This window comes from Mauremys mutica, chromosome 6, assembly GCF_020497125.1.
Source record: "Mauremys mutica isolate MM-2020 ecotype Southern chromosome 6, ASM2049712v1, whole genome shotgun sequence".
NCBI lineage: Eukaryota > Metazoa > Chordata > Testudines > Geoemydidae > Mauremys > Mauremys mutica.
This window is the reverse complement of record NC_059077.1, coordinates 953115-974153: the sequence shown is the minus strand read 5'-3', so window position 1 is coordinate 974153 and position 21039 is coordinate 953115. Positions and strand designations below refer to the sequence as shown.

Below are 21039 nucleotides of genomic sequence, written 5' to 3'. Positions count from 1 at the left end.
TCCTTGCAGCTCTGGGGTTGCTGCAGGCAGCTGCGGCACAGGGTGGGGTACCAGGGCTGCCAGCTAAGCCCTGCCTCCCATGGGCACAGACAGCCTGTGAGCCTGCACTGGGCTCTCCTGGCATCATGGAACAGGGGAGCCCACCCCTGCTGGGCCCCCATGGGATGGACCAGATCTGCCAGCTGGGGCATCTTGCCCACCCCTGCGGCTCAGCCTGCTCACACCTGCCTCCTGCTGGTGAGCCCAGAAGCTGAACAGGCCCCAGGGGGCCGGACCCTGCTCCCCACGACACCAGCGCAACCCCAGGGACGGCATGAGCAGAGCCCTGCCCCCCCCCGCCTTGAAACGGGGAGCAGCCCCAGTCCTGCAGGGACGGGACCGGTCATGGCCCACTGCTCCGCCTCTCTGGGAAGCGGGGGTGATCTCATTACCACCAGCCCCGCTGCGGGCTCCGGGCAAAGGGGCCTTCCCGGAAGGGGCTGGCTGAGCAGGAAAGCGCTCCGGCCAGCGGCCAAAGCAAACCCGGCGGGGGCAGCGAGCCGTTCCCTGACTCTGCTCCAGGAGACGCAGCGACGCAGCCTCCAGCCCTGCTCTGCGCCCAGGAGCCAGGCGGGGCCTGCGGCTGCTGTAGGGCCTTGCTGCCAGGGCTGGTGCACGGCAGTGCCAGGGCATCAATGCACACAGGGCCACCGCCCATGGCATGGGCACCCGCTGCAGGAGCCAGTCTTCACAGCAGCCCCTGCAGCTGGGCACCAACTACCCGGCCAGGCAAAGCAACCTGACTGGCCAGGTCTCTCCAGCCCTCTGCTCAGGGTGGCACCAGCTCCCCTCTGCCTCCGACAGCTGCTGGGGTCGCACCGTGGCAGCCTCTCCCCCCCCCCCACCCCAGCCGCCTGGGTGGCACCGTGGCAGCCTCTCCCCCCCCACCCCAGCCGCCTGGGTGGCACCGTGGCAGCCTCTCTCCCCCCCAGCCGCCTGGGTGGCACCGTGGCAGCCTCTCCCCCCCCACCCCAGCCGCCTGGGTCGCTCCGTGGCAGCCTCTCCCCCCCACCCCAGCCGCCTGGGTGGCACCATGGCAGCCTCTCCCCCCCCCCCAGCCGCCTGGGTGGCAGCGTGGCAGCCTCTCCCCCCCCACCCCAGCCGCCTGGGTCGCACCGTGGCAGCGTCTCTGAAGCCTGCCCCCCACCCCCATTAGCCCCCAGAGACACGTGGGGTCCGGTTCAGGAAGTCTGTATTTCAACAGTCGTGTGCATGGTTTGATCCCTGTATTTACACCCGGGGGAGGCTGTGGGCACTGCCAGGGTGTGGGTCTTGGCCCAGCCCCCTGGGTAGTTACAGGGCAAGGGAAGGCGCGAGCAGCTGCATCGTGCTCGTGTGAACCAGGCCACAGGACAGGGGGCGAGGGAGCCGCTCCCCCCCCCCCAGCTGAGGGCCAGCCCTGGCAGCAGCCCCAGCTCGCTCACCTCGGGGGAGGGCGCTGAGTACTGGAGAGAAGGCCAAGTGCCATGGGGGAGCAGCCAGGCCCCTGGGGGGACGGGCTCAGAGCCGGCTGGGCCCAGGGGTGGTGAGGCTGAGGGGCTCAGAGCCAGCCGAGCCTGGAGAGGGGATCACGGGTTACAGAGACTCAGGGCCCCGGGGCTCGTTCTCAGGCGGTGCCCAGGGCCCCGCCAGCCCCTCCCTGGCACAGGGTACAGCCAGGCTCCGAGGAGCACAGTGGGGTTGTGCCGGCACCAGTCAGGGCCTGGCAGGCTCCCGCCATCACCACCAGGCCCTGGACTTGGAGGCTGAGTGGAAGGAGACTGCAGCTGGGGCGGGCAGGGCCAGGTGGGCAGCACGGCTCACCGTGCACAGGGCGCCTCGGCTGAGTGCCAGCCCTGTGTGTCTGCCAGCAGAGCAGGGCCCCGCTGCTCGGCCGGTTCGGTTGGGGCCTGCAGTCCGGAGGCAGAGCCTGTGTGCCGGGCGCTCCCTGCCGTGGCTGGGGAGTGGTGCTCGGAGACAGAGCGCAAGCTCCTGCGCGCGGAGCTCAGCGACGGAGCCCGAGTCAGCCCAGGGCTGGCCTCAGATGATGCTGTCGTCTGTCCGCTCGCCCAGCAGCCAGTACGTCCGCATCTTCCCTTTCCCCTGGAAGCCAGAGGGGAGCAGGTCAGGCCAGAGCCAAGCCCCCCCCCCCCCCCCCGCGTCCTTCATGGCCCAGCGCTGGAGCCAGGCCCCCCCCATCTTCCCCTCCGCAGAGCCGGCCCCGAGACGGGACGTCGCAGCTGAGAGCTCCGCTGTGCCCGTCGTTCCAGGCCGGGCAGTGAGCTCCCGAGGGGTCTCCCCGCTGCCAGGATGTGCCCTCCCTGGGCAGAGCTGCTGTGGCTGAAGCTGGCACAGGGGCTGCTGGGCTCAGCTGTGCAGGGGCCAGTCTGTGCATTCCCATGGCCCTGGCATCCTGGGCTACTGGCCCCCGCACCTGCTCCCAGCTCCGTGCTCACCTCCCAGCGCCCGGTGCCCCGTCGGCTCTGTATCTCCATCCCCGCCGGGGGCCCAGCCGGCCTGTCCCTGCCCAGGAGCACTGAGATGCCAACAGTCCTGGTCCCCTGTCCGGCCCTGGCAGAGCAGCGCCCCAGACTCACCTTCATTTCCACGTCCCCTCGGAGCTCCAGCTCGAAGCAGCCGAACTCATCCAGGACCTCCTTGGTGGTGGACGAGATGTGGATCTTCAGTGCTGGGTCAGAGGAGGGGGAGGCGTCACCAGGGGCCAGAGCAGGGGGACCTGGGCTCGGGGCTACTGGGCTAGATGGGCTCAACTCGCCTTGCCACTGGGCGGTGAGGGCCAGACCCCAAACACGCCCGGCCGCTGGGCGGGCCCTGGGTGAGCTGCCCGCTGGGGAGGCGACTTACCCTGCCCGTTGGACTCCATGCGCGAGGCTGTGTTCACCGTGTCCCCAAACAGGCAGTACCGGGGCATCTTCAGCCCTACGACCCCGGCACAGACAGGACCTGCCGGGGGAGAGAGCCGTCACCCCTGCAGGCCCCGGGAACCCTTCCTCTCCCAGGCCAGCACGTCCCCCCAAGCCTGCTGGTGACTCAGAGCGTGTGGCTCCACCGGGGAGCTGGGCCCGGGCCCACCAGCCGGCTACAGGAGCCTGGTTTCTGCCGAGCGGCGCCGGTGGCTCACCGGTGTGGATGCCGATGCGCAGCCGGAGCTGGTCGTTGGGCCGATGCCGGATTTTGAAGGTTTTCACGGCCTCCAGCAGTGCCAGCGCCATGCGGACGATCTCGTTGGCGTGCAGTTTCCCGTTCCGCACCGGCAGCCCCGACACCACCATGTAGGCGTCTCCGATCGTCTCCACCTGGGGGCCAAGCAGAGTCAAGGCCAAGCACCGGCAAACGCATGCCTGGGTCTGCCACCCCAGGGAGCTCAAAGGGGAGAGACCCCATCCCGCTGAGAGCCAGGCCCCGGGGCCCCTTGCTGAGGGGCACCGTCCCAGCCCCCCACTCGCCCAGGCCCTGCCCGATAGCGCCATGCGCAGCGGCCGGCCAGGCTCACCTTGTACACGTCGAAGTTATCGATGATGGCGTCGAAGCAGGTGTAGAGATCGTTCAGCAGGGTCACCACCTGGGGGCGGGGAGCACAGGTGAGGGCCGGGTGCCCAGCCTCCTTGGCCACTCGCTGCGCAGCCGGCACTGCCCCGGGGCGCCCAGCCACACCCACACCGCGGGCCACGGCCCCCCACACACGGGCCAGCCCATTCTCAGAGCCCCGGGAACTGGGCTACCAGAGGGGCGGGAGGGCTGCTCACTGGCTGCTTCCCTACAGAGCCATCCCTGCAGGGGTCCCCCGGGCTCCCTGCAGGGGCGCTGCTCTCCCCCCAACTAGGTGACCTGCATGGGGGGGGGCTCTTCCCCCCCAGTTACCTGCACAGGTGTGTTCTCTCCACCCAGTTACCTGCATGGGGGCTCCCCCCAGTTACCTGCACAGGTGTGCTCTCTCTCCCCCAGTTACCTGCACAGGTGTGCTCTCTCTCCCCCAGTTACCTGCATGGGTGCTCTCCCCCCAGTTACCTGCACAGGTGTGCTCTCTCCCCCCCCAGTTACCTGCATGGGAGCTCTCCCCCCAGTTACCTGCACAGGTGTGCTCTCTCCCCCCGAGTTACCTGCATGGGAGCTCTCCCCCCAGTTACCTGCCCAGGTGTGCTCTCTCTCCCCCAGTTACCTGCATGGGTGCTCTCCCCCCAGTTACCTGCACAGGTGTGCTCTCTCCCCCCCAGTTACCTGCATGGGGGCTCTCCCCCCAGTTACCTGCACAGGTGTGCTCTCTCCCCCAGTTACCTGCATGGGGGCTTTCCCCCCAGTTACCTGCACAGGTGTGCTCTCTCCCCCTCATTACCTGCACAGGTGTGCTCTCTCCCCCCAGTTACCTGCATGGGAGCTCTCCCCCCAGTTACCTGCACAGGTGTGCTCTCTCTCCCCCCAGTTACCTGCATGGGGGCTCTCCCCCCAGTTACCTGCACAGGTGTGCTCTCTCCCCCCAGTTACCTGCATGGGAGCTCTCCCCCCGGTTACCTGCCCAGGTGTGCTCTCTCCCCCCAGTTACCTGCATGGGGGCTTTCCCCCCAGTTACCTGCCCAGGTGTGCTCTCTCCCCCCAGTTACCTGCATGGGAGCTCTCCCCCCAGTTACCTGCCCAGGTGTGCTCTCTCCCCCCAGTTACCTGCATGGGGGTGCTCTCAGCCGATAGGGCTGTGAACCCCACAATGTCGCTGAAGTAGATGGTGACGCTGTCGAAGGCCTCGGCCTGCACCGTCTCCCCACGCTTCAGCTGCTCGGCCACGGAGCTTGGGGGGAGCAGGTCAGTGTGAGCTGCTGCCCCAGACTGGCGCCCCCCCCCCACGCTGTGAAATGGGAGCAAGGCAGGAGCACCAGGCCCCTGCCCCCCACCCCAGGCACGGGGCCGGGTGCACCAGTGCTAAGGCTTCTAGCCCCCATCCACCAGCCACTCCCACGACTCAGCAGCGAGAATGCCCGTCAGCCCCCTCGTCCCCCCGGTCAGTCTGATGGGGCCAGGGCGAGGGAGGGTCTCTGAGGGAATGGCCAGGATCCTGTGGGGCTGTGGGAGGCCCCAAGGGGCGCTCAGTGGTGGCTCAGGCATCTGCTGCTTGGCACCACTCCCCCAAACCCGTCCCCAGACCTGCCCCCCACAAGCCCCCGGCCCAGCCATTGCACAGCGTCTGCGCTGTCCCCCCAGCCCAGGCTCTGGGCAGGGGCACCCTCCTGACCCAGTGTGCGAGGGTGGGCGGCCAGCCAGGGCAGGGGAGCGCGTCTGGGCCTCTCACCTCATGGGGGCGCCCTGACCTACTGTCACTGACCTTATTCCTCGGGCTCCCCGAGGCCTGGCCCACCTGCCCTCCCCGGCTTGTTCCAAAGTCCTGGGCAATATGCATGTGCACCGGGTGCTGACCCCCCCCTGGAGGCCCGCTGCCCCGCACCCCACCGCACGCTCACGGAGGTGCTCCGCACACTCAGCCCGTGCCAGCACACACCCGTGGGGGAGCTTGGCATATGCCCCCCCCGGCTCCCCCCGTGCCAGCGCGAGCTCAGGGGCTTGTGTGGGTCTCTCACTGGGGCAGGATCTGGTAGAGCAGGTTCTCGGCCTTGCGCTTCTCCTCCAGGTAGGCCTGCGTCCGCTCCTCCACCAGCTTCTCCAGGTTGTTGGCGTACTGCTCCATGCGCGACAGCAGGTTGTCCAGGATGCTGGTGCTGCCTTCCCTGCAGAGACAGGCCGGCAGGGAGGCCACGGGAGGAGACTTATGGGGGCACCATAACGCCCACCCACCCAGCGCCTGCTCCCCAAGGGCTGCTGCTCCCGTCTCCTCCTGGGGCTGGCGCTCAAGAAGAGGCTGTGGCATCACACAACCCTGCTTGGTACTGTGACCGAGTGGGAAACTTCTGGAATATGTTACATGGCCTTGCGGTGTGCCTCAGTTTCCCCTATATTTTGCATGCTCAGGGGAGGGGGGAGCGGGGGAGAAGGGACCGGTTGCTCTCAGGGAGGCTGACACACAGGTCTGAACGTCGCCCTGCTGGCTCTGAGGCCGGCCCCATATCGATGGAGGATCTTAAAACCCAGTCACCAGGACAGTGACACCTGGCACCCAACGCCCCGGGGGGCGCAGAACCACCCCCCACACACAAGTGGGGAGGCTGAGCAGCATGCCCCAGCTGAGAACACAGGGCTGGGAGGTGGGAGATAAGACCCCCCCCACCCCTGCGTATTTCCCCCCCCCGAGGGGCCGTGTGCGACCCCGTAAGGCTCCTGTGTTCGCACGCACTCAGCGTCCTGCTTCCCGGTTCCTGCCCGGCCTGCGCCCCCTCCCTGCTCCCAGGTGCTCCCACGCCCCAGACACCTCCCCAGCCCCTGGGTGCCAGCTGCGCCCCAAGCCCCGTCCCGCCCCCGCCGGGGCACCCACCTGTTGAATCTGCGGATGAAGATCTTGATCTGGCTGAAGTCGGGGCGCTCGGCGGGCTCCTGCGCCCAGCAGCGCTCCATGAGCACGGCCAGCTCCTCGCTGTGCAGCCCCATGTCGATGGAGGGCCGGAAGAACGGCTTCTGGCTGTTCCGCACCTTCTGCACCACCTCTGCGGGGACGGGAGCGCGTCACCGGCCAGCCAGGCCCGGGGCACCAACGCCCGCGCTGCCGGCTGCGCAGCCTGGGTGTCTTCGCCCTGGCCTGGACCAGCCCTCGCGCCTCGGGGACCCAGCCCCACCCCCCGTCCCCGGGGACCCAGCCCCGCCCCCCGGCCCTCGCGCCTCGGGGACCCAGCCCCACCCCCCGTCCCCGGGGACCCAGCCCCACCCCCCAGCCCTCGCGCCTCGGGGACCCAGCCCCACCCCCCGTCCCCGGGGACCCAGCCCCGCCCCCCAGCCCTCGCGCCTCGGGGTCCGGGCCCCGCCGCCCCGTCCCCGGGGACCCAGCCCCGCCCCCCAGCCCTCGCGCCTCGGGGTCCGGGCCCCGCCCCCCGTACCCGGGGACCCAGCCCCGCCCCCCAGCCCTCGCGCCTCGGGGTCCGGGCCCCGCCGCCCCGTCGCCGGGGACCCAGCCCCGCCCCCCGGCCCTCGCGCCTCGGGGACCCAGCCCTGCCCCCCGGCCCTCGCGCCTCGGGGTCCGGGATCCGCCGCCCTGTCCCCGGGGACCCAGCCCCGCCCCCCGGCCCTCGCGCCTCGGGGTCCGGGCCCCGCCGCCCCGTCCCCGGGGACCCAGCCCCCACTCACCCTTGGGGCTCAGGTCCATGCCCTCGATGTAGAAGGGCCCGTTGCGCAGGGCGATCTCCTGCAGGATGATGCTGAAGCTGTACACATCAGCCTTCTGCATCCCCGGGAGGGGCAGGCGCCCCTGCTGCAGCAGCTCTGGGGCCGTCCACAGCTTCTCTGGGAGGAGCAAGGAGCACAGCCACCTCTGAGCGGAGCCCCGCGGGTCCGACCTCCACCCGCCCGGGGAGAACCCAGCAGCCCAGAGCCCCCAGGGCCAAGCCCCACCCAGCTCAGTGGAGCCCGGAGGGGAGCAGTGTTGGGTGCTGCTGGGGGAGCAGGCTGTGGGGCAGCCCAGGCCTGAAGGACCACACTGAGCCGCCCCCTCGTCCCTGGGCAGGTTGGGGAGCACAGGGGACCCCTTCTCCTCTGTGACGTTATTGACATGAACTGTGACCGACCCTATAGATCATTGTTGCAACCACTGTTATATATTTGCAGCAAATATTGTACAAAGGTTGTCGTGTGAGGTGTCTAGGGAAAGGTTCGGATTTGCTGGTTATGATGGTGCTGTCTGTATGTGTGTATCATTTTGATATCTGAAGTTATGAATATGGGCTATGTACTTGTATCTCAAATGTGTTTGATTCCAAAGCAGCCTCAGTGAAGCATTTGCTCAGCTTCTTGAGAATGGGCACTTACTGAGAAACACTTAACTGACAATGGACTTTGGGAGACGCCAATCCACAGCTGAGCTTTCCTGGAAAGGTTCAAACTAACATGTAAACAATGGCATCAGCCTGCAAAGGGAGTCATGCCTGGACATGTGACTTCCCCATGTGACATCAACCTCCATCTTGCTGCTGTGATTTTCCACAGTAAGAACAAAGGGGTGTCCTTCCACAGGGAAGAGAATATAAACGGCCCTGGAAACCCCTGCATTTTGTCTTCTATCCAGCTTCTTGCTTCTGCAGAAACCTTGCTACAAACTGAAGCTCTGAACAAAGGACTGAATGACCCATCCCAGCTGGGGATGTTCTCCAGAGACTTGATTTGAACCTGCAGTTTATTCCATCACTGCTACAAGCCTGAACTAAGAACTTTGCCATTGCTGGATGGAATTGATTCAATTTGACCAATTCTATCTCTCATCTCTACCTTTTTCCTTTTATGAATAAACCTTTAGATTTTAGATTCTAAAGGATTGGCAACAGCGTGATTTGTGGGTAAGATCTGATGTGTAGATTGACCTGGGTCTGGGGCTTGGTCCTTTGGGATCGAGAGAACCTTTTTCTTTTATTGGGGTGTTGGTTTTCATAACCATTCATCCCCAGGACGAGTGCACTGGTGGTGATACTGGGAGACTGGAGTGTCTAAGGGAATTGCTTGTGTGACTTGTGGTTGGCCAGTGGGGTGAGACCCAAGTCCTCTCTGGCTGGCTGGTTTGGTGTGTGTTAGTAATAAAGGACCCCAGCCTGGGGCTGTGACTGCCCTGCTCTGAGTTGTGTCCCGCCAGAGGCCGCATCGTTATATGCTGCTGGCAGGGAGGGAAGCGGGGCTCCTGGGGAGGAGTGGGAGGGCGGTGAGCAGGTGCACTCCGGGGCGGGGCGGGGCGGGGCGGGGGCACTCACTGGCATACAGAGCGTGGCTGTCCTCGGCATCGCAGCTGGAGCGGAAGCTGGCCAGCCCGTAGTCAGTGATCTTCAGCACGAAGCGACTGTCCACCACACAGTTGGAGGACTTGAGGCTGCCGTGGTGCCCAATGATGCTGTTGTGCAGAAAGGCCATTCCCTGTGCCAGACAGACGCTGCTGAGACAGACCAGGAGACAGCCCCGACCTACCCCCCAGCCAGAACCTGGGGGCACTCCATCAGGGCAGAAACTCTACCCCCTACGGACCAGAGGGCACGAGAGCTGGCATGACCCAGCCACAGCTACCCAGGGGTCATCAGCAGGGAAAGTGCCAGTGTCCCACCCTGGCTAGCGGGCTGGTGCTATGGGGCTCCGCACTCCCTGAGGCACCAAGAGCACCTTCCCTAGTGTGGGGTGGGGCCTCACAAGGTCCCCCCCCACCCCCAACACCACAGCCCAGAGCGGGAGGCCGGTGATGCTGTCTGGCCATGGAGTTCCCTCACCCCAGTGCCAGCAGGGCCCCAGGCACGAGGCGCCAGACCCACAGGTGCAGGGCAGAGAGGAGCCCCGCCCCACGCTCTCGTACCTTCACAATGTCATTGATGAGCGAGTAGCGGAACATCCAGTCCAGGTTGATGCTCTCGTTCTCCAGGATGTCCTGGGAGGGACGAGAGGGAAGTGTGTCAGGTGTGGGCTCCGGGCACTCCAGCCGAGCCACCCCCAGCCAGGCCCTCTCCATCGGGCAGGTGTGCCACGCCCCATGGGACACTCCAGCCACCAGCACCATGACTCCCCCCCGAGACATGCCCGAGCCCTCGTGGCCCCGTGACAAGGCTCCCAGCCCCTGGACACAGCAACCCCCGCGCTGAGACAGGTGCTGCAATCCGGGCCACAACTGGCTTGGCGATGGGGCTTCTCTTTCATAGATTCACAGAGTGCAGCCAGAAGGGGCCATTAGATCATCTAGTCTGACCTGCCGCAGAGCACAGGCCATTCCAGTGCCCCTGCACACCCCTGTACAGAGCCCACCGACTGTGCCTGCCAAAGCATCTCCCGGAAAGGCTCCAGTCTGGGTCTGGAGGCCCCGAGATGGAGAAACGCCATGGCCCTTGGCAGTCTGTTCCAGTGGTCAGTCACCCTCACCGGTGCTGTATTTCCAAGCTGAATGTATCTGGCTTCAGCTTCCAGCCGTCAGTTCTTGTTGAGCCTTCAGTGCCCAGGGTTTGCTGCTGGGAAGGTCCTTGCACACTGTCAGCAAGTCGCTGCTCAGTCTTCCATTTGCTATGAAGCAGGGAGGTGATTCTGCCTCTCTACAGCCTGATACTAGATCCTGCGTCCAGTTCTGGTGGCCACATCCTGAACCGCATCTTGGCGAGGGGGCAGAAAAGAGCCACAACAATGATTTGAGGGCTGCAGAAAATGCCTGACAGCGAGAGACTTAAAGAGCTCAGTCCAAAAGATGGCGAGTGCCGCGATCAGCGTGTAAACACCGTTACAGACAGAAAATCCTGAGCACTGAAGGGCTCCCAATCTAGCAGGGAAAGGCAGAACCACCACTGAAGGCTGGACATTAAAGCCAGACAAATTTCAATTGGAAATACGGCTGCTGAAGCATGGGAACTGACTGCCATGGGCAGTGGTGGAGTCTCCATCTCTACGTGTCCGCAGATCAGCCCCGGAGGCCTTCCTGGACGATGCTTTAGTCAAACCCAAGTTCTGGGGCTCTGTCCCAGGGTAACTGGGGGGGGGGTCCCCTCTGGCCTGTGCTCTGCAGGGGGTCACTGCCATTCAAACACGACGAGTACAGGAATGTTCTTCACGTTGTACATTCTAATTCACATCATTTGCCAGCGATACCTAGTTCCCCGTTTTCCATATCCAGTTGCTGCCATTGAAAGCCCCACACCTCCTGAGGGTGGTGTCTGTCCCATCTAGTGGCACCGAGACCACTTTGAGAGAGAGGCTGGTGAGTCTGCTCTCCAGCCTCAGCTACCAGCCAGATGGCTTTTAGCTCACGCACTAAGCTCCAGAGGTCCCTGGTTTGATCCCACGTGTAACGCCGGCAGACCCGGTCGTTGGCGGGCAGGATCGAACCTGGGACCTCTGAAGCTTAGTGCATGAGCTAAAAGCCAAGTGCTTGTAGAGCAAACTCGTTACTCTCTCGCTCTCTGAGGGGTCTCAGTGCCGCTAGCTGGGACAGACTCCACCCCAGGAGGTCTGTGGGTTACACCATCACTTCCCCACTGAACCAGGATGGGCTCCAGGGCCGTCCCTAGCTATTCTGGTGCCCTACGCAGCCCTTCCACCGGGGGGGGGGGCTGTGTGTGGGGGGGCCCTGCCCCAGGCTCTGGGGGGGGTGGGGCTGGCCACTTCCTGTGGGAAGTGGAGTGACCCAGCCCCAGCTTGCTCTGCTCCCCTGGCTCCCAGGCTTGGGGGGAGGGGGGAACCGCCCCCCAGCACTCGCCGGCGGCGCAGCTGGGAGCCAGGGGAGCGGAGCAGGCTGGGGCTGGGTCGCTCCACTTACCATGTGGTGAGTGCAGGGAGCCCGGCCGCTTCTGGAGTCCTCAGGGGAAGGGGCAGAGCAGGGGCGAGGTGGGGCGGAGCTGGGAAGGGGGCGGAGCAGGGGTGAGAAGAGGCGGGGCTGGAGGAGGGACGGAGCGGGGGCAGGGCAGGGGCGGGGCCCTGGGGAAGAGGCGGAGCAGGGGTGAGAAGAGGCGGGGCAGGGAAGGGGTGAGGTGGGGGGCAGGGAAGGGGCGGGGGCGGAGCAGGGGTGAGAAGAGGCGGGGCTGGAGGAGGGAAGGAGTGGGGGCAGGGCAGGGCAGGGGCGGGGCCCTGGGAAGGGGGCGGAGCAGGGGAGAGGTGGGGCGGGGCTGGGAAGGGGCGAGGTGGGGCGGAGCAGCGGCGGGGCCCTGGGGAAGAGGCGGAGCAGGGGTGAGAAGAGGTGGGGCAGGGAAGGGGCAGGGGCGGAGCTGGGAAGGGGGCGGAGCAGGGGCGCGGAGGGGCGGGGCAGGGAAGGGGCAGGGGTGGGGGCGTTGCAGGGGTGAGAAGAGGCGGGGCTGGAGGAGGGACGGAGCGGGGGCAGGGCAGGGGCGGGGCCCTGGGGAAGGGGCGGAGCAGGGGTGAGAAGAGGCGGGGCTGGAGGAGGGACGGAGCGGGGGCAGGGCAGGGCAGGGGCGGGGCCCTGGGAAGGGGGCGGAGCAGGGGCGGGGCCCTGGGGAAGAGGCGGAGCAGGGGCGAGGTGGGGCGGGGCAGGGAAGGGGCAGGGGCGGAGCTGGGAAGGGGGCGGAGCAGGGGTGAGAAGAGGCGGGGCTGGAGGAGGGAAGGAGCGGGGGCAGGGCAGGGGCGGGGCCCTGGGAAGGGGGCGGAGCAGGGGTGAGGTGGGGCGGGGCTGGAGGAGGGACGGAGCGGGGGCAGGGCAGGGCAGGGGCGGGGCCTGGGAAGGGGGCGGAGCAGGGGCGAGGTGGGGCGGGGCTGGAGGAGGGAAGGAGCGGGGGCAGGGCAGGGCAGGGGCGGGGCCCTGGGAAGGGGGCGGAGCAGGGGCTGGAGCAGCACACAGCTGCGCAGGGCACCAGGATAGGCGGTGCCCCAAATTCCCTGGTGCCCTACACAGCTGTGCCCTTTTTGTGTGGGTCAGGGCGGCCCTGACAGCTTCTCCGGAGTTCCCCTCCTGCACAATTGTGGGATCATTTTTGGCCAGCCAATAAACTCTGCTTTCAAAATTCCCACTTTTCATTCACATTTTTCTGTCTAAATTTTCCCTCCCAATAACTTTTACTCATCATTTTCCTCTGGGTTGGGAGAAGCCCTTCTGGAGCAGCAAGTGCTGATCTCACTGGCTGGAGCTGTCCTCCGCGTGCTCGTACTGAATGTGGTCAGGTCTCAACCACTGGTCCCTGGGCCACCACCAGCCTCCACACCAGTGATTCATTCATCTGCACCCGCGCTGGGTGTAACACCAGCTACAATGTCTAGAACCTGCTGGTCTTGTACCACGGGCGGCAGGAGACCTCCTGACCGACGTCACGCACAACAATGCCAGAGAGGTGCCGAAGGAGGAGTTCGTCCTGCTCTCTTGTTGGGCCAGTGCGCTGTAACAGACCCCGCCAGCCCCTTTCCTGGCCTCTGTCGGCCGCCGCAGCCTCTCCATGGGTCACCGCCCAGCAGCAAGCGAGCCGGCGGCATGCCCCAGCCCCCTCACCTGCAGGCTGCCCCGCGGGCAGTACTCCGTCACGATGCACACGTTGGGCGGGTCGATGCAGGCACCGATGAACCTGGTCAGATGGTTGAACTGGATGTCCCTCATCTAGGGCCAGAAACAGGGACCCATCAGAGCCCTGGCTGGGTAACCCCACACCACCCAGGCCTGGGAGGGGATGGGGCCGGCCTGGGTGTCTGGTGACCAGGGCAGGCACTCTGGAATCAGAGCCACACGACACGCTCGATGCTAGCACAGCGACAGCTGTTCCTGGGCCTTGGCTCAGGCCCTGAGAGCCAGATTCGGGCTGGATGATAAAATGGGGCTTGTGGAGTCCTGGGCAGAGCAGGGAGGTGGGTGCATGTGCACAGGTGTGTTGCTGCCTGTGTGCCCCCCCATGGACACACGTGTCCCTGACATGTCTCTGGCACCTGGCGTCACGTGCGACCCACCAGGCTCCACAAGGCACCTCGACGTGAGCTGAGCACGGGCAGGGCTCTGAACCACGCCGCACTCAGCCAGTGCTGGGGCAGGCTGGAAACCCCCCCAGCGTCAATCACTCCTGCCCCAGCACAGACCCCTGGGCCCCCCATTGCCTCCCCGGCCGCGAGCCCAACCTGCCCAGCTCCCCAGTACATACGTGTTTGAGTTCGAAGAGCACCTGCCTCGTCAGCTCGATCCGCTTCTTATTCACATGCTTGATAGCCACCACGTTCCCCTGGGGGCCAGGGACAGGGACAGGTCAGCGCCGCACGGGCGGGAGGTCAGTGCAAGGGGACGGGGCAGGCGCGGATGCCTTTTGAACACCACGTTCCCCTGGGGGGTAGGGACAGGGACAGGTTCAGCGCCACACGGGGCAGGGCTCAATGCAAGGGGACGGGGCAGGCGAATGCCAGGGACTCACCTTGAAGTGGCCAGTGTTGGCGAAGATCTGGTACTTGCCATGGGCCGTCATCAGGGAGCCGTAGCTGGAGCCGCGCTGGGAGGGAACAAGGCAGTTAGGAGAGCGCGGTAGGGAGAGTGGGGGGCAGGGTGTGGCCTGGGGGGTGCTCTAGGCTAGGGGGTGGCAGGAGGGCCAGGGGCTGGCTTGGTGGGTGCCTTGAGGTGATGGGCGAGTTGTAAGAGCTACATGGGGATGGCTGGGGAGGTGACAGGGGATAGTGCATAGAAAGGTTCTGTGGGGGTGGCTGAGGGAGAGTATAGGGCACGGTACAAAGGGTGGGGCCCCACAGGAGAGGGGCCAAGGCACAGGGGCTCTGTCGGGGAGGGGCCGAGGCGTACGGGTGCCAGGATGGCCACAGGCGCGGGCGCTCTGGAGGCGCGGGACGTACGGGCTGTGCCGGGGAGGGGCCGAGGCGCAGTGGTTCTGTCGGGGAGGGGCCGAGGCGCAGGGGCTCTGTCGGGGAGGGGCCGAGGCGCAGGGGGGTCTATCGGGGAGGGGCCGAGGCGCAGGGGCTCTGTCGGGGAGGGGCCGAGGCGCAGGGGGGTCTATCGGGGAGGGGCCGAGGCGCAGGGGCTCTGTCGGGGAGGGGCCGAGGCGCAGGGGCTCTGTCGGGGAGCGGCCGAGGCGCAGGGGCTCTGTCGGGGAGGGGCCGAGGCGTAGGGGCTCTGTCGGGGAGGGACCGAGGCGCAGGGGCTCTGTCGGGGAGGGGCCGAGGCGCAGGGGGGTCTTTCGGGGAGGGGCCGAGGCGCAGGGGCTCTGTCGGGGAGGGGCCGAGGCGCAGGGGGGTCTATCAGGGAGGGGCCGAGGCGCAGGGGCTCTGTCGGGGAGGGGCCCAGGCGCAGGGGGGTCTATCGGGGAGGGGCCTAGGCGTAGGGGCTCTGTCGGGGAGGGGCCGAGGCGCAGGGGGGTCTATCAGGGAGGGGCCGAGGCGCAGGGGCTCTGTCGGGGAGGGGCCGAGGCGCAGGGGCTCTGTCGGGGAGGGGCCGAGGCGCAGGGGGGTCTATCGGGGAGGGGCCGAGGCGTACGGGCTGTGCCGGGGAGGGGCCGAGGCGTAGGGGCTCTGTCGGGGAGGGGCCGAGGCGCAGGGGGGTCTATCAGGGAGGGGCCGAGGCGCAGGGGCTCTGTCGGGGAAGGGCCGAGGCGCAGGGGCTCTGTCGGGGAGGGGCCGAGGCGTACGGGTGCCGGGATGGCCGCAGGCGCGGGCGCTCTGGAGGCGCGGGACGTACGGGGATGGGAGTTCTCACCAGCGACAGGGTGAGCCGGCTGCCCGCCCCCTTGTAGTAGCGCTCAGCGTTCCCAAACTGCAGCTCATCCCAGCGGATCCGCCACAACATACTGGCCAGCTCCTTCTCCAGCATCAGCTTCCTGGGGAGCACAGGGTGTCAGGGGAGCCCCCGGGGCACCGTGCTCACAGGTGACACGTCTGGAGTGTCCCAGAGAGTCCAGCCCCCAGGCCTGTCCCCACCACCCTGTGCCCAGGGTGCAGTCAGACCCTAGTGCCACGCAGCTCCTCCATCTCTGCTCTCAGAGCCCGGTCACACTGGGTGTGCACGCACGAGATTCACCAGGCATGTGCGGCGTGCTGTGCTGTGTGTGTGCAGCGGAGCACAAGCATGTGCACATACAACATGGGGTGGGGCCTGTACCCGTTAGCCACCGCACTGGGGTGGCTGAGGGAATGGGGCGCTGTCCCCTGGGAGCAGCATCCTCCAGAGCCTCCTGTGGGATCCCTGTGGGGGACCCAGTCCCCCTGCGCCAGACGTGGCACTGCTCAGGGACTCCGTGCAGGTCAGGCGGGAGCAGGGGCAGCACGCACTCCCCAGGGTGGTGCACGTGGCAGGCTCGCTGCTGGAGGGGCCCCGGAAAGCCCTGGCCACAGCCTCCCGGCCCCTGCACTGGTGCTGTGACGCCAGCCAACGCCTTCGGATACTGCGGGGCGGGGGGCAGGCCGGCCGTTCAGATACCGCGCCAGGGTGCCAGGCTATGGAGCAGGATGGTGCCATGGGGCTGAGCTCCCCGGGAGGCTCCGGGGTTAATACAGAAGCTCTGAGCAGAGTGATTCCCAGAGGAACCCAGCTGCCGGTGGGCCTGGTGCTCTGGGATGTGGGGGTGGCCCCAGGCTGGGCAGCGTGGGGCTGCAGCCGGCCGGGCGGAGGACCCAGAGCTGCCCTCCGAAGGGATCTTGCTGCGCTGTGTCCGGCTGCTCCCCCTCACAGCTCCCTCCCCGCTGGAGCTGCCTGGGGACTGGCCGGCTGTGATCACAGGGGGGGACATTCGCTCAGGAGCCCCCAGGACAGGACGTCTCTGCCAGGGGGCCACCAGCCGGGCCCTGCGCCTTGGCGCGCTGCGGAGGGACTGGCTGGGCCAGGCACAGAGCACCCCGGGCAGTGGCAGAGCCGCCCCCCACTCCCGGTCCTCAGCTGGCCCTTTCCTGGGGGCTCCACTCGGCAGAACCCTCTGCCTCTGGCCTCTGCTGAGGGGCTGCTGGGTGCCAGTGGGAAGGGGGCTGCTAAGGATTCACCCCACCCCACCCTGCACACGCACCCTGCAGTGCACATGCAGTGGCTGTGATCCGACCCGGGAGCAGGGCCCCGGGAGCAGGGAACCAGCGCGGGGCCCCGGGAGCAGGGAACCAGCGCGGGGCCCCGGGAGCAGGGTGCCAGGGCGGGGCCCAGGAAGCAGGGTGCCGTGGCGGGGCCCCGGGAGCAGGGTGCCAGGACGGGGCCCCGGGAGCAGGGTGCCAGGGCCGGGCCCCGGGAGCAGGGTGCCAGGGCCGGGCCCCGGGAGCAGGGTGCCAGGGTGGGGCCCCAGGAGCAGGGTGCCACGGCGGGGTCCCGGGAGCAGGATCCAGGGCGGGGCCCCAGGAGCAGGGTGCCAGGGCCGGGCCCCGGGAGCTGGGTGCCAGGGTGGGGCCCCGGGAGCAGGGTGCCGTGGTGGGGCCCCAGGAGCAGGGTGCTGTGGCGGGGCCCCGGGAGCAGGGTGCCAGGGCGGGGTCCCGGGAGCAGGATCCAGGGCCGGGCCCCGGGAGCCGGGTGCCAGGGTGGGGCCCCAGGAGCAGGGTGCCAGGACGGGGCCCCGGGAGCAGGGTGCCAGGGCTGGGCCCCGGAAGCAGGGTGCCGTGGTGGGGCCCCGGGAGCTGGGTGCCGTGGCGGGGTCCCGGGAGCAGGATCCAGGGCGGGGTCCCGGGAGCAGGGTGCCAGGGCGGGGTCCCGGGAGCAGGGTGCCAGGGCGGGGCCCCGGGAGCTGGGTGCCGTGGTGGGGCCCCGGAAGCAGGGTGCCGTGGCGGGGCGCCGGGAGCAGGGTGCCGTGGTGGGGCCCCGGGAGCAGGATCCAGGGCGGGGTCCCGGGAGCAGGGTGCCAGGGCGGGGTCCCGGGAGCAGGATCCAGGGCGGGGCCCCGGAAGCAGGGTGCCGTGGTGGGGCCCCGGGAGCAGGGTGCCAGGGCGGGGCGCCGGGAGCAGGGTGCCGTGGCGGGGCGCCGGGAGCAGGGTGCCAAGGCTGCGTACAGCCGTCTCACCTGAAAATCAGGAAGCTGGAGATTCCAAACATGATGAGGGTGAGGCCGGTGCCCAGCGCCACGATGGCCAGCGTGGAGAGTGGGGCTAGAGAGACGAGCGGAGAGCTCGTTAGCAGGGCAGGGCTCCCCACACAGCCCCCAAGCCCTGTCCTGCTCCCCGTCGAATGTTCAGCATGTGCTGCCCGGTGCCCAGACGGGCCCCAAGCCCAGTCCTGAGGGCAGCAGCCAGAGACCTGGCAGAGCTCCCCATGCTCAGAGATCCGGGGATGGATCCAGGGGGCGGGCGGCGGGGGGAGGCAGCTCAGGAGGGCAGGCAGCCCCAGACCTCGCAGGCGTCCTGCAGCCCCAAGGCTCCTGGCTCAGCTGGGCATTTTCCTGCATATGGGGCAGGCGCCTTCCAGTCCCGACGCTGCTGGGCAGAGGGATGCAGGGCCCCCCGACCAGACCCCCATCCCCAGGGCAGGCTGAATGGGAGGCAAGGATGCCGGGGGCTCAGGGGACAGGCCCAACAGGATGCAGACTGCCCAGGGCAGGGGTGCAGGCCCATCACACCCACTTTTATCACAGGAGGGGTCATCCACATCGAAGATGCAGGGGGGGTTGTCGAGGGGGGGCGCCCCCTTCACCCATTGAATGGGCCTCCCCGGCCAGTTCAGCTTCTTCTCCGCCCCGGCGTAGTGCCCTGCCACCTGCATGGAGAGAGGGCACAGCTGGGCCACAGCGACCCCTCCAGCCAGACCAGCAGATCCCCCACCCCTCCATGCACCCCCTTCCTTGACGAGCAGCCCCCCAACAGCCCAGAGCACAGGCGTCACAAAGCCTCCCCCTCCCCCCGCTTTGTCCCCCCCAAATCCCTCCGACCCCTGCTGGGGGCACTGACCCTGCTGCATCTCCCTCCCCCAACCCCCACGGCAGGCTCAGCTCTGCTCCCTGCCCTGCCCTGCCCTGGGAGGTGGCTCGGCAGCTGGGACAGTCCTGTGGGCACTGGAGCCCCCCTGGCTCGGGGCCGCACCCACCTCGTATTCCCCACTCTCGGGGTCACCCATCGCCCACAGACTGAAGTCCGTGTCCCGGTCGTTGTTGCTGTCCATGCTCACCAGTCCGGTGACCCCTGGAAGGGAGGGCAGGGGTGAGCGCCCTGGGGCTGGGGAGGCAGAGGGAGGGCGTGGGGGTCCCCCTCCAGCACCAGCTTCTCTCCTGAACACCGACGAGCAGTAGCTGGGCCTGGGGCTGCTTGTCCCCCTCCCCCTGGCAACTTGTGTGCCTGGCCGGGCGCTGAGCCCGAGCGCACCCAGCGGGGCCAGCACAGGCCATGGCTGCCCTGGCAAATGTTGCTGGGATAGTGACGGGGACACAGCCCGTGCCAACCAGAGCGCCTGGGCTGGTCTCTCCCCTCCCCCCACGGGCTCCCCAGGCCGGTACCCTGGAACTTCCGGTCCCGCATCTTCTGCACGATGCGGGTGCCATCCTTCTTGGAGCCGCCCTCGGCCAGCGTCTCGTTCAGCGCCATGGCGTAGAGCAGCACGCCGTCGTAGAAGCAGCCGGCCACCAGGTTCATCTGCCCCGGGAGAGAGACATCAGAGCCCTGCGCCCGTCCTGGTGCCTGCACCGGAGACAGCCCTGTACCCGGCACAGCGCCAATCCCCAGCACGGCCCCCCAGCCCTGATCCCCGACATGGCCCGTACAGCCCCCAGGTGCCCTGCACCAGAGACAGCCCCGCACCCAGCTATCACGGAGTCCCCGGGCGATGCTCTGGAACTGCTCCCCACAAAGCCAGGCAGGACTCTGGGGAGCCTCCTCTCCCTTGGAGCAGACTGTCTGCAGGGCAAGAAGCTCCCACGGCTTCACCTCCTGGGTCTCTCCTTGGAGCATTCAGCATCCTCTGCCCCTCCGTGCGCTTCCCCCAGCGAGTCTGCCCAGGCGGGGTTCGGGGGAAGCCACAGGGTCCTGCCCCCCCACTTCGCAGTCAGACGTGACTCTCAGCCAGCCAGTAACACAGAGGTTTATCGATGACAGGAACAGGGTCTAAACCAGAGCTTGTAGGTACCGTGAACCGGACCCCTCGGCCGGGTCCATTCTGGGGGCAGTGAGCCAGACCCCCACGTCTGCCCTCACTTCCTGTCCCCAGCCAGCTCCAGACTCCCAAAACCCCTCCAGCCCCTCCTTCTTTCCTGGGCCAGGAGGTCACCTGACCTCTTTGTTCTCCCCCACCTTTAGCATCCCCTTGCAGAGGAGGGGCCCAGGCCATCGGTTGCTAGGAGACAGAGCGTCAGGCATTTAGGTGCACTGGCCCCTTCCTCTGCAGCAACCACACACCCTGATCCCACCACCTAGATATTAAGAACTGCAGAGGGGACACTGAGGCACCAGCACAGTATTCAGAGCAAACATGAAGAACATTCCCAGTTCGTCACAGCAGCACAGTGTCAATCCCCAGCACGGCCCATACAGCCCCCCGGTACCTTCTCCACGGTGCCCTGCGCCAGAGACAGCCCCGCACCCGGCACAGCGTCAATCCCCAGCACAGCCCCCCAGCCCCCTGGCTCTGATCCACAGCACAGCCCATACAGCCGCCCATGCCTGCCACGGTCCCCTCTACCAGAGACAGCCCCGCACCCGACGTGGCCCCTATCCCTGACACGACCCCCCAGCCCCCCGTGCCCCACCTGGCAAGGGTGCAGCAGGAATGCAGGGCTTCTGAGCAGGGCACAGAATGAGCAGGGGCCGGGGCAGTGGTGAGCTGGAGCTGGTTCCCACCGGTTCCCAAGAACCGGTTGCTAAAATTAGGCCTCCGTGGAGAACTGGTTGTTAGAGGGCCGGGGGGTGTGCAAAGAACTCCGGTCCGTGGGCCGGACCATCCTGTTGCTCCCAGGATTCCCAGCTGGGGAGGCTGAGGCTCCCCCGGCCCTTCCCCCGCTTCCCCCCAGCTGCAGAGTGGCCAGCCGCCGGCACCAGCTGGGGAGCTCAGCTGAGCTCCGGAGTCGTCCTGCTGCCGCTTTTTGAATGGCCCAGCAAGGTGTGTGTGTGGGGGGGGTCCTGCTGCAAGCTCCAGGGCTGGCCAGAGGGGAGGGGAGGGGGCAAGTGGGGCAATTGGGCCAGGCCATGCAGGGGCCCCCAGCTCCACGAGTATGTCTCCCCCCGTCCTGGCCCCTCCCCTGCCCCCCCTCTTAAATCAGAACTTTTTATAGGGAACCGGTTGTTAAGATTTTGGCCGCTCATCACTGGGCCGGGTGACGCCCGGTATCGAGGGAGAGTGCAAAGGTTGGGGCTGCACAGGAGGGACCCATGGTGACAGGTGAGGGAACGGGGCTGGGGCGCTGCTGCTCCCCTCAGAGGTCCAGGCTGTGGGGTGCAGGGGGAAGCCTCAGGAGGCTGTTGTGTGCATGTGCTGCTGTCCTAGGGGCTGTGTGAGCACCCGCCCGTCTCCCCCACCTGCAGCAGGACCCCCCCGCTCCGTGGGGCAGGTGACCTCCCAGCTAAGCAGCTGGGGCCTGCACACAGCAGGTGGGCTCCCCACACGCT

The 21039-nt window shown here is 67.3% G+C and overlaps 1 protein-coding gene across 2 annotated transcripts in view; it reads right to left on the bottom strand.

Annotated features, from left to right (window-relative positions):
* Nucleotides 1-1220: 1220 nt before the first annotated feature.
* The window catches only part of NPR2 (natriuretic peptide receptor 2), a 46693-nt gene continuing 26874 nt past the window's right edge, over nt 1221-21039 (bottom strand). For both annotated transcript variants that reach the window (XM_045021952.1, XM_045021953.1), the window contains exons 4-22: nt 18939-19074; nt 18533-18627; nt 18073-18205; nt 17517-17601; nt 15245-15365; nt 13962-14036; nt 13698-13775; nt 13061-13165; nt 9449-9520; nt 8862-9021; nt 7255-7410; nt 6452-6620; nt 5604-5750; nt 4696-4819; nt 3533-3601; nt 3161-3335; nt 2884-2982; nt 2616-2707; nt 1221-2121 (exon numbers count right to left, since the gene is read on the bottom strand). In XM_045021952.1, coding sequence (XP_044877887.1) covers nt 2059-2121; nt 2616-2707; nt 2884-2982; nt 3161-3335; nt 3533-3601; nt 4696-4819; nt 5604-5750; nt 6452-6620; nt 7255-7410; nt 8862-9021; nt 9449-9520; nt 13061-13165; nt 13698-13775; nt 13962-14036; nt 15245-15365; nt 17517-17601; nt 18073-18205; nt 18533-18627; nt 18939-19074 — 2154 coding nt within the window. In that variant the 3' untranslated portion in view covers nt 1221-2058. The remainder of the gene's footprint in view (nt 2122-2615; nt 2708-2883; nt 2983-3160; nt 3336-3532; nt 3602-4695; nt 4820-5603; nt 5751-6451; nt 6621-7254; nt 7411-8861; nt 9022-9448; nt 9521-13060; nt 13166-13697; nt 13776-13961; nt 14037-15244; nt 15366-17516; nt 17602-18072; nt 18206-18532; nt 18628-18938; nt 19075-21039) is intronic.